Here is a 12,884-nt window from a genome sequence, read left to right as displayed (position 1 = left end):
CTTACTACAGGCTTGGAGGATCACTGGGGCCCGATTCAGAAGCATTAGTTTAAAGAGCTTCACTCGTATTCATTTTTACAGAATCAATAAAAGTTATTAAACTCATATAATAAACCAAACCAACATTCACCAAACACACAGTATACTTTATTTTATTGTTTACTCAGTCTTTTCTACACAATTCTAACACCTTGTCTCACTGTGAATGGTAACAGATAGCAAATGATAACAGTGTTAAGTGTTAAACTGCTGAACTATTAAAAGGTATCACACCTAAAATTAACGCCAGACTTCCTTTTTCTCTGTATTTGCACCCTTTTCTCAACAAGTCAATTCGCCTTTAGAAATATATACAATATAGAGTTTCAAACAACAACACGAAGAGCTCAAAAACATGCATGCATCCTTCAAAAGCAAATGAAAGCATCATCCCCACTATTGTTAAAGATTTGTGTGAGAATGTGAAACATGTTTGCTTTGCGAGAGAAAAAAAAAGAACATATAATGGCAAAGATTAGCGATAGGATGTCGATTCATTAAATGATTAACTTAAGTTTCCTCACAAAAGCATTTTATCCAGTGTAATGAAGCCTATCCTCCTTTCAGAAATTGATATTTTGCTTAGGCTTGCTTACAGCTCTAAGTTACACTTCCTGTCTCTCACACAAATGTATTTATAGTCACTGTACATGGTCGCACAAGCACCTTTCAACAAACATCAACACAAATGAAAAATTAAACTTGACCTTATTTATTTCTTACTGTGAACTATCCATCCATTTATATTCGATGGATAACATAATGTCTTGTTCATTAAGCAGAATCCCTTTTTAGTCACTCTTTCATGCTGACTTCGGTGGAGGAAAAGGGAGGAGCATGTTCAGCGATCACATGCTACATTTCTTCATGCAACTTTAACGCTGCTGTAGATCACAGAGGAATCATCCGCACTTTCAGCATTTGATCTGTTCAGTAAGAATGTAAAAGACAATAAGATGAACCAGATTAATGTGGGCCCATGAAACCATCTTCCTCTAAACTACCTCTGCCTCATTTTTTTTAAGAAAAACTGAAGAATTGATCTGTTTGTTTGAAGCTGGAATTGATGAAGTGTGTCTCACCCGGGAGAAACAGCAGGATGGTGATCTCTCACATCTCCATACTGACATCCGTCCTCCGCTGTCACGTTCCTGGTGTTTCTGTGGTGCTGGACGCTGGCGTACTGAACCTCGTCTTCATCTTCAGCTCTCTGGTGCTTTCTGGGTTTCTTGTGAGAGATGCTGGCGTACATAAAATCATAAGGATCGGCTGCTTCTGAAGGATGTGTGGTCATCTGGTCAGTCACGGCTGTGCTGTTGTTTTCCTGAATAAACACACACAGTCCGGATGATCGCATTGTGATCACAATTACCTGAAAAATGTGCTGAAATAGACGTTGTTCTAGACTTGCCTGTCTTGAAATGCCACCTCGGACTCCGGAGTCTCCTGTTTTCCTGCCGAAGAGAAGAAAAAAGGGTCAACGAAAATGTCATTTCTAGTGAACTTCACAAACAACTACAAAGAAACAGCAAGTAACATATTGACTTAAAAGTGAAATCTGGTAGTAAGACTAAAATAGGATTTTCTTGTGAAACGTACTGTAATACTTTTTTATTTACAACTCACACTAATCTTCATCTACTAAAACACTACAATGTTTGTAAAAAACGATCAATTAATATTTCATTCCTTTATAGATATGTGTTGAATATTAATTTCTTAAAAAATATGGATAAAAAATATGGAGTACTGTTCAGAACTTTAGTAGCTCAAATCCTGAAAAGAAAATGGAAAAGCTGCTTTAGTTCTCATGATGTGCTGGAAATGATTTCCCTATCTTAGTGTTTCCAGTTTAAAAATGACTGGGCTTCTAAAAATGGCTTGTAATTCTCTCATATTCTATTACTAAATCTTGGATTTGATCTTTTTTTTTTTTGTAAAAATAAATAAATAAATAAATCCCAGAAAAACACTAAATATGTCCAGAAAAAAAAGTAAAAGTTGTAAGACCCTGTGTGAGCAATAGTTTTTAGTCCAATGTGATAACATGAACTAAACATGTTTGGAAAAAGAGAATCCTCTCCAGGTCAAATGCAACCAAATACAACATGAGGAATAAAAGTGTCATAAAAGTTATTAATATATGTATATAGATCTTCTGAATTCATATGACAGCTTAGTGTGAGGAATGTAAGGAAATTTGAATTATGGTTTTCTGCATGATGAATGAGTCAATTATATGGCTTGAATTATAGCACACAAATCACATAAACCACCTTTATTATGGTGTTTTTCAGTTTTTTTCAAGCAAAAATAACAGCAGTTTTCTCTTACCTTATGACTTTTATTACTATAACGATGCAGATGCAGATGAGTGCGGCACAGACTCCAGCAGCTGCAGACAGAACATGTCCAGATTGAGGTGTATTCTGGCCACCTGAGTGAAGAGAAACATCATCTTAGACGATGCTCACGACAGATTCAGCAGAGCCTACAGTATCATATTAATACCTGCAGATATTACAGACACAGAGTCTGATCTCTGAGATCCGTGTTGATTCTGAGCCTCACAAGAGTAGCGTCCGCTGTGACTGGAGTTAAAGCTGGAGATGATGAATCTCTGTCCAGATCCAACAGATGAGTTTTGATTCTCCTTAAACCATCTGAAGATGAGAGCAGGAGGGTTTGAGTCACTGCTGCAGCTCAGAGTCACTGAATCTCCCTCCACTATTTCACCAGATGGACTGATGGACACCGAGACGCTCTGTGGAGGATCTGAAAAATATAAAAATACTTCTCACAGTCCTTCATTTGATCAGTCTGAACTGAATGTTGTCTGATATGAAACTCAAGTCTTGACGTACATCTGACGCTGAGAGTGACGGCAGGAGACGACAGATGTTTCTGATCTCTCGGTGCACAGCTGTAGTTTCCCGTATCATCTCTCCTGACCGACCGCAGCAACAGCTGATCCGAGACGATCGATTCTGATAAACGCTTGCCATTTTTATACCAGGTGAAGTCTGTTTTATCTGATAGGTCACAGGTGGTCCTACAAAATAAAACAGGTGATGCTCCCTCAATGATCTCTGCAGGAATCTCCACTCTGAGCTCTGAAATCATGGAGAAAACATGTTTCATGTTTCATATGAAAGAACAGAGTCTAATCTGTGAGTGTAATATTAGTTTGACTGTACCTGTCACATTGAGCACAATCCCAGGATAACCCAGAAATCTTTGATCTTCTACATCTGTCACGATTCTGAGGCAGTACATTCCTTCATCTTCATGTGTCACATTACTGAGTTTGAGAAAAAATATTCTGTTTTCTTTATTCTGGAAGAACTGAACTCTGTCTCTGTAATCAGGAAGAGTCATCAGATTGATACTATTGCCTTGAGATGGGTTTACAGTCCAGAATATCTCTGTCACTGTGAGATGATTTGGGTGTTTATAAGTGCCTGATAAAGTTATTGTTGAGCCCTTTAGAGCACATTTTGTCTTACTGGAGTAGTTAATATCCCATCCCTTGTTGCAGATCACTGGGAAATATAAAACAGGAAAATACAGATTTAGAAATGTATTCCATTATGTGTTATTGTTTTTACTTTTATCTACAACACAGATGCCGTTTAAAAGTAAGATGTGCTCAACCTTACATCATCTGCTTCTGGAGTCTTCGTTAAAACATTTATTTACACAGTTTTACTTACTGTAACCAGCCAGAAGACAAAATAGGACAAAATCAACATAAAAGATGAACATTGACAATGCTCATCCTCTCTATATCCCAAATTTTATAACATGCCACTCTATGGATAACAAAAAGCTTACAACACAAAAATGGCACCACTAACCAGTATTTCCAGGAAGTTTCTAATCTGATCTGTCACTATAAGCATAATACACAGTACTGAGGGTGTCTGTGCTAGTTTTGCGGAACTGAAAAACTACAGTATGCATATATATATACATAAAACTGTCATTAAACACAGAAACACAAACAAACATACTGAACGACAGATATGGGTGTCTTCAACATGTTGAAATAAGGTTTAGGTTCAGACTCACCAGGAATCACGAGCAGAGAAATCAATGAAAAAAGACAGAACATTCTGGAAGATATTAAGAAGATTGTTAAATGTTACAGTTATAGCACAAAGTTACTGCAGACTGAAGTGTATTTGCATATTTAAATGTAATATTTAATAATCGAACTATACCGAAACGGTAGAAAAACATGTATTTGTATTGATTTTTTTTTTTTTTCCTACCTTCTTTGATCTGCAGGGTGTGAGTGTCATGTAAAAGTGACAGTTGATGTATTGTATGCAATGCTTATTATTATTAGACATCCGGTCTCTGTTCACTTCCTCTGTCTGAGTGTGAGATGCTCCTCCTCCAGTCACAGCAAACTATAGAGCACAACTCAACACAAACCCTAATTAAAATGTCTGACTAAATGCCTGAGTCAGACAAACCTCATTTCATCTGCACTGATCCATTAAATCAGACGGGAGCTGAACTGAAGAGAAATATGAAAGGTCACTGAAAACTGTGGAAACTCAAGTCAATGTGACATTCACATGGCACTGGCGAAAATAGCCCTCCTTCCTCTTCTTCTTTCTTTTTACGGTAATGCTGATGCTGAAAGAGCCATGAAAAAGTGCAACATACCAAAGTGAGAAATTTAACATTGTTGACTTCCTCAGAACAGTCATCAGCACTCATTCAACAATTAACCCAGCTATTTCACATAAATACAGAGAAATTTGCATTTAATGATTTAATAATTGATAATTCACTTTGATTCATATACCTATATTACAATTAAAATAAAAATGAATGAAATGTGATTAACTGTAAGGCAGCCTTCACAATACAAAAACAACAAGATAAACTGAAAAAAAGGCTTGCAGAAGGTGTTAATGTTGTTGCATGCAAATGGAAGTTCACAGTGTTTTAAACAAAAGGGATTGAGGTGAAACCGCCCATTTAGATCTGAGGTGCCAGTTTTTCTTTCTGCTAAGAGCAGGGCTTTCAGAACTGAGCACTGAGGCCTTTATAGGTTGAATCAAGACTCATGTCAGAGTTGATGAGTGAGTGATCAGCACCACGGACAGCGCCGCTCCTCACACCTCTGCACCTCACCGACCTGACGATACATCTACAGGACAGGGACAGAAGCGACTGTGCAGAAATCTAGATTTGATGACATGCTGTACACAGTGTTGTGCTCCTTACTCCAAAAATAGTATTTATTACTCTTTACTAGTTAATCCTTTCAAAAGTATCACTAAGAAAGTTCCTATAAATATAACAGCTCACGTATCAAATGAAGGCCCGCCTTCTGCATTACTAAACGTGTTGTGATTGGTTATCTGGGCCAGTGTGTGTTGTGATTGACAGCACTCGGCGCCTGGTCGGGAAATGCCACGCCCCTTACCATAGCCGCCTGCGCGCTTCAGTGTGAATATAGCGTCAAAATCAAACCAGTTTGAGCGCGATTTAAACCCTGATGATTGTAACCACTCTAAGTTCGTCTGCCTTGGGGAAGCTAACGTGTCTCTGACATACAGTAGTGGTAAGAATTGTCTTCTCTAGTGCAGCTCAACCAGGTCTAATTCGTCTGTATTTTTTGATACCACAAATCATGGAAAAGATGCATTGTAGTCCAAACGAGTCATTCGTTCTAGTTTTTTAAAGTGATTTCTGTTAAATAAAATATTACAGACTGAAGTTGAAAAAGTAAAAAAACACAGTAGGACCCCTGGCATCTGGCAGCAGTGATTAGTTACACTACTAGTTACTTACATTAAGTTATAATTGTGTATCATCCCCATAAAATTCTTATAAAATGTTAATAACAATATATTTCTGCCTTATCATTTAACCAAATTCTACATTGGATCGCAGTCAGAAGTTTTTACAAACACTCAATTCTGATTGATAGTGACTTTTAAGTAAAAATGTTGTATTAATGTACATGTGTTGCTTGTAGCTATAATTATACCCCAATATTTCATAAAGTATTTAACCAAAATAAATCACATAAGTAAATAAGATTTTTAATTATAGTAATATAATTTATATCAGGAACAAATGGGATGTGAGTTCCCAGAATGTTTTCCTAAAATGTTTTAGTTATAACATGATTGGAACATTATGCACTAATAATCCTAAGGCCCCCAAGACAGTTTTTTTAAGAGTAAAGTTATACCTGCTTTAATAACATGAAATTGTTTAAGATGGTAGTGCACAAATAATAATTGATGTTGTTAACTCTAAAGTCGTTAATGTTATTTTCACCTGAAGTCATAAATCTATTTTAGCATTTTAAAAACTCAAGATTATTTGAGAAAATTACCCATGCAGACTGAACAATTTATGTCTCCTTGTCTTCAGTCATCAAAATAATCCTCAACTGAATAATATTTTTTTCTTTAAATACACTTTTATTACTGCCTCAGTATGATTACTTACTTTTTTAACACATTTTAACACATTTTTTTTTACACAATCAACATTATGATGTATAAAATAGCTGCTTAACCAGACACATCTTACATAAGGCTGTTTTACTGAAAATCACATTCTTGACAGAGATCTTTTATTTACTCCTTAGCTAAAACCCCCAGATTTCAGATGAATATTTCTGAATACTCCTGCCTGAATACAATTTGCTTTCTGTTTCTTTTTAGTCAGTTTAATATCAAATGACTGGAACAACAACAATTGCATTATACTTAAGATGCATTCTTTACAGAGTTATACAAGAGGAATTCCTTCAAGAGTCAACCTGTTCTATTCTGCAGTCACTGAATCTGTCCTGTGCAAGGCTGTCACAGGGACATCACACTGAAAGTTGGAGATTATTTTTTGGGGAACCTCAGAATGTATATGCTTCCATCACACTGAAAACCCTAATAAGTTGACTGAACTAAATTGATTGAGTAAACTTGTTGCCTCAATTTAATTGAGTAATGGCGTCTCCCAAAACTTACATATTTAAGTTTATTGAACTTGACGGTTTTGTAGACTGTAGCCTATTTAAATCACTCAGAGGTTTAAATGTTGATACTTGATTTATTTGAAGTCACCATTGTGGTGGAAAGTGTTTGGTTTATTTGGGATCTTGGTCCAGTTGCTGCTGGGTTGGTGTTTTTTAAAACGCTGTTTTTGTGGTGAAAAAATACAGATTTAAATGAGCTCAGGTGTTATCAGATGTTTTTTGTTGATGAGAAAGTCATCACATAATACGTATTTGAGATCATAAAATAACTTTCGTTTGATATTTATAACAGGCACAAAGAGCAAAATACTTATTCTGAAGATGAACAAAATGAATGCATTTGAGCAAGAGAATCAAGTACTCACACACACAGACTTATGGCATATGCATATGCATCACAACAACGGTGACAAACAAAAGAGCTCCATAGCACAAACTCATCCTTATTTTACAGCCTTTTTTGTTCTGATTGTCACCATTGATGTGATGCATATCCAAAATCTTGATGTCTGTTTGTGACAACGTGATCTGTTTTCAAAAAGTAAGTACATTATTTTATCTACTAGGTTTCTATCCATAAAAGTGAATCCATAGTTGCAGCAATACATTTTATTTTAACTTGTCACCATTACAAGCAAGATGTGCATGTTTGATCTCAACTCTCATTGCCACAATAGCAGTGTTTTACAACACACAAGTTACAGCAGCAAGAGACAATCTAACACCAGCTAAGAGCTGATAACACCTGAGCTCATTTAAGTTTCTTTCTTCACCACAAAAACAGTGTTTTAAAATACACTGTTACAGCAGCAAAAGACAAGCTTACACAAGAAGTAACTGGACCAAGATCCCAACTAAACCAAACACTTTCCACCACAATGGTGACTTCAAATGTATAAAGTATCAACATTTAAACCTCTGTTAATTCTCAATAAGAGCTTCTCTAGATGTCTGACAGAAATAAAGTCACAGAACCTTGTAAGGAGGATCTGTGAACGTCTATATCAGACGTACAGAAGACATAAAAACATTTAAAAAAAGACATCATAAAAACATTCTGTCTCCTCAGTGGACATCTTTTCAAGGTCTGCAAAGACATAAAAAGATGTCCACTGTATGTAACTTTGCCCAATGGATTAGGTTGATGTTAAAATACGCAAACATAGTAATTTTTTTGTTAAGTTTACTCAAAAAAGCGCTTGCGATAAGTTGCCTTATTTTTATTTTAAGTTAACACAACTTTTTTTTTACAGTGCAGTATAGGGTTTACTGTATTTTCATAAATATTGTGACATTTTGTCAAAAGGTCAAAGTTTAAATATGCTGTTATTTGTTTTACTTCAGTGTGCAAAAAGTGTGCGGTCAAAAATAAGAACATAATTTGCAGTTAAATTTACATGTTGAGTTAACTTAAATATATAAGTACACTTGAAATTAATACCAAGTTAAGTGAATATAATCGTTTAAGTACATTAAATAAGCACCAAGTTTGGTGAACTGAGTGATTTAAGTACAATCTACAAAACCGTCAAGTTAAATAAACTTAAATATGTAAGTTTTGGGAAACTCCATTACTCAATTAAATTGAGGCAACGAGTTTACTCAATCAATTTAGTTCAGTCAACTTATTAGGGTTTTCAGTGTATTGGTATAACGAGTTAAGCAGTAACGTTAGCTGCCATGTTCTTTCTCTCAAAAGAAAAACGATTGGGCCACTTCATCAAATACTATAAGTTGTCGTTTCAATAATCATACCATATCAAAATCACGTACCACAAGGATAACATATTTCACTGGTAGAAATCATGCAAAACAACTTTATATCTACATAATTTTAGTCACCGAACATAGTACACGAAGAAAAACTTCCTCTTGAAATGTAGTTCAGCAACCAAACAGACCAAAAGGACGAATTTTGTAATCCACCACAGAGTGACGTTGAGTTTTTCCAAAGGATTACTCATGATTTTGAGCTCACAACACTTGAAATCTTAAGTTTATGCATTTTGAAGGTAAATTAGTTAAATTAACTCATATTTTTAAGTGACAGGGCCAAAACACAAAATTTTAAGTAATGTTTAGTCAACATTACTTGATTTTTTAAGTCAAGACAACATTAGGGTTTACAGTGCATCTCAGGCCTCAGTGCTGTCATTATAATGTTTTCCTATGTGACAGAAAGAACGTTCTTCATTTGTTTTTATGCAGTATTTTGCCAATGTTTTACTGAGAATATTATCTGTTACGTCAACAACATCCTCAAAATGATGCACTTTTGTAAACACATCACATGTTTTATAGAAAATTAAAAAAAAGCATTCGATCATCTTAGACCTCAGTGATATCCTTATAACGTTTACCTAATGTGGCTGGGAATATGTTCTTAGTTCTCATGAAACAGTGTGCCATCGTTTTATTAAGAATATTGTATCATCTGTTACCTAAACAACATCTTCAAAACATCCTCACAATGATGCAATTAAAATGTTATAGTTTTGTTAATCACATGGTGAGTACATTTTATTCAGAGAAAAAAAAAAACATTCCATCATCTCCTTCCTCAATTTTGTTCTTATAACGTTTTCGTAATGTGGCTGAGAAAATATTTTTCATTTGTTACTATGCAATATTATGCCAATATTTTATTATTAATATTTTACAATGTTACCTAAACAACATCCTCAAAATGATAGAGTTAAAAATGTTATAGTTTTGTTAACACATCACATTTTGAGAACATTTTATTGAAAACATTATTAAATAAATAAATAAATAAATAAAAACATTTCGGTATCTCGTACCTCAATGACATCCTTATAATGTTTTCCTAATGTGGCTATGATAATGTTCTTCATAAGTTATCGTGAAACATTGTGTCAATGTTTTATTAACAATATTGTGCAGTATGCTACCTCAAAAACATAATTCTAATCAGCTTCTAATTTGCATAGCGTGATGACGTTAGTTGTTTTCGGGTCATGCGTGCATTAAAACGATGCGCATACTTAAAAGAAAACTCTAATAAAATGTTAAAGTATTAAAGAACATTAAGGTGTAAAAAGACGGGAAAAAAAACATGTTTAACCATGTTTCATCTGAGGTAAAATTATACGGAATTAAAGTTTATTCTGTAATATCTGTGTAGTATCTTACAATATATTAACATTCTGTTGCACTTTACTTCACTGTGTATATTGTAATATTACACTTTAATGGCACCTTATATTTCTTATTGAGCTAGTCAAAATTACAACAGATAAAGTACAGTCACCGGCTCTAATAGTGCAGATGGTAAAACGTGTGTTGTTCACAATTTGATGCAATCGATCCGGGTCCGAATCTGCCTTTTTTTCCCTACCTTTTCAAATTTCAAATCACATCAGAAAAGCATTCATTTTAAATAAAAACGAAGGGAATAATCAAACAGTTTTGAGGGAGGGCTTTATTGTCCTAATATGCTGGCATCCATTTAATAATTTGAATTAAAATTATAATTTACACTCATTATTGCATACTGTTTTATAATGTACTACAATACTGAGGTGCAAATAATTGCCACTATTTGCAATAAGTAATATAAATAGCAGAAAAGCCTGCTATTTTAACATAGTATAAATAGAATCTATAGCCATTTGCTCTAAGTGTAAATAGCCACTGCCTTTCTTATTTTAATCTTTCTTTTGCTATGGTTCTTGTTTATCTATTTTGTAACTGTAAATTTGGACATTTTTCTTTTGCTTTGGCAATTCTGCATGTGAAACATTTAAGCCATGCATCCCATTTTATGCAAGGTGCCTCCAAAAAAACTAAACTGATGACAGTGATATTTTTTTTATTTATTTCAAAGAACAAAACAGAAAATATAATTGTATATACTAATATAGATTAAGACTATTGTCACGTTTCCTTATTTGGTCATCTTCCTTTTCTTGTTTTAGTTAATTGATTGATCCTCACCTGTCTCCTGTTCCCTCATTACCTTCTGTGTGTATTAATACCCGTTCTGTTCAGTTCCTCCTCGTCCGTGATTGTCGTTGTTTAGCGTTGTCGATGTATATCGTTGTTGATCGTATCCTAACCTATGTGTCAAAGCTACATCTGTATGTTAATGCTAAATGTAAATCTTGTATATTGTCTGTATTCTCCGTCTTCATCAGTAAACTCCTTATTTTGTTCCAGATCCTCATCTCGCACTTTATTTTACGTTTAAAAATTTTACGTTCTCGGTCCCCGAGAGGATTTCGCCGCTTTCGTGGAGTGGGTGCTGGAGAAGAATGGATCTTCGTGGACCATCAGCACCGCCGAAGAGGATATCTCCAGCCCCACTCCCGACCCAGAGACCAGCCAGCCACCATCAGGCCACACGGAGCCAGAGCCCACCGCAGCAGCAGAGCCCGAGCCGATTCAGGACGTCGAGAGCGCGACTGACCAGGTGTGTGAGCCGGCAACACCGTGCATCGTGGGAGTCCTCGTGGAGATCGAGGGCGTGGAGGAAAGCCCTGCCCACACTCCTGCGACTGAGGGTGAGCTGTATTCGGTCTCTGAAATTATGGAGCAACTTGTGGATCTCATGGACTGGTCTATGGAGGTAATCCCTAATCTTCCTGTTTTTCCGCTGGTTCTGTCCAGCCCTGATCCCCCTGTATACCCTCTCAGTCTCCCACTCCTACCTCCTTCAGTCAGTTCCTATGCTCCATTTCCGCTGGTTCCGCCCAGCAATGAATTTTCTGTTTCTCCGCTGGTTCCGCCCAGCCCTGAATTTTCTGTTTCTCCGCTGGTTCCGCCCAGCCCTGAATTTTCTGTTTCTCCGCTGGTTCCGCCCAGCCCTGAATTTTCTGTTTCTCCGCTGGTTCCGCCCAGCCCTGAATTTTCTGTTTCTCCGCTGGTTCCGCCCAGCCCTGAATCTTCTGTTTCTCCGCTGGTTCCGCCCAGCAATGAATTTTCTGTTTCTCCGCTGGTTCCGCCCAGCCCTGAATTTTCTGTTTCTCCGCTGGTTCCGCCCAGCCCTGAATCTTCTGTTTCTCCGCTGGTTCCGCCCAGCTCTGAATCTTCTGTGTCTCCTGTGTTCCCTCCCAGCCTCCCTCTCCCACCTCCTCCTAAACCTGCCAGTCCCTCTGCTCCACTTCCGCTGGTTCTGTCCAGCCCTGATCCTCCTGTGTTTCCTCCCATCCTTCCTCTCTCTCCTCCTCCTCCTAGACCAGCCAGTTCCTCGACGTCATCTCTGCTGGTGCCAGTCAGTCCCGCAGCTCACCCTCAGTCTGCGCCATTTGGGCGCGATGGTTCGCCGCTGGACTGCCAGTCTCCAGCTCCACCTTGGCGTGTTAAGGCCCTGTCTCCGCCTCCAGCCTCCGAGCCCTGGACTCCTCCTCGGTCCTTCGACCCAGCGGCTCCGCCTTGGCTCTTAGCCCCCTCGTCTCCACCGTGGCCTGTCATCCCACCTGCTCCACCGGGCTCCCTTGTCCCTCCGGCTCCACCTTGGTCAGTCGTCGACCATCTGCCGCCTTGGGACTCCACTCCTCTGGTTCCACCTCGTCACTCCATCCCTACGGCTCTGTCAGGCTCCTCCTTCCCTCTGGTTCCACCGTCATCCTCCGTCACTCCGGCTCCACAGCGGTCTTCCAGGACCCCGCCTCCGCCTTGGTCGCCAGAGCCTTCTGCTCCACCTAGGCCCTCCGGATCCTCGACGTCACCCTGGCTCTGCGGCTGTGCTGCTCCATCTTGGGCTCTTCACCCACCGGTGCAGTCTCCTCCTGTCGGCCCCCTGGTGTCGTCGGCTGCTTCTCCACCGTGGCTCCTCCCGCCGTCAACTCCACCGTGGATCTCCGTCCTGGCT

At 37.8% G+C, this 12,884-nt stretch overlaps 1 protein-coding gene across 2 annotated transcripts in view; it reads right to left on the bottom strand.

Annotated features, from left to right (window-relative positions):
* Nucleotides 1–4,553, bottom strand: part of LOC132142835 (Fc receptor-like protein 3) — a 33,012-nt gene extending 28,459 nt beyond the window's left edge. For both annotated transcript variants that reach the window (XR_009434112.1, XM_059553007.1), the window contains exons 1-4: nt 4,314–4,553; nt 4,111–4,154; nt 3,237–3,581; nt 2,904–3,152 (exon numbers count right to left, since the gene is read on the bottom strand). Coding sequence is in view for 1 of the 2 variants with exons in the window: in XM_059553007.1 (XP_059408990.1) it covers nt 2,904–3,152; nt 3,237–3,581; nt 4,111–4,153 (637 nt within the window). In the remaining variant the exon portion in view is untranslated. The remainder of the gene's footprint in view (nt 1–2,903; nt 3,153–3,236; nt 3,582–4,110; nt 4,155–4,313) is intronic.
* Between the last annotated feature and the right edge of the window lie 8,331 nt (nt 4,554–12,884).

This window comes from Carassius carassius, chromosome 6 (genome assembly GCF_963082965.1).
Source record: "Carassius carassius chromosome 6, fCarCar2.1, whole genome shotgun sequence".
Taxonomy (NCBI): Eukaryota; Metazoa; Chordata; class Actinopteri; order Cypriniformes; family Cyprinidae; genus Carassius; species Carassius carassius.
Note: the sequence above shows the minus strand (reverse complement) of the source record. Positions and strands in the feature narration are given on the sequence as shown.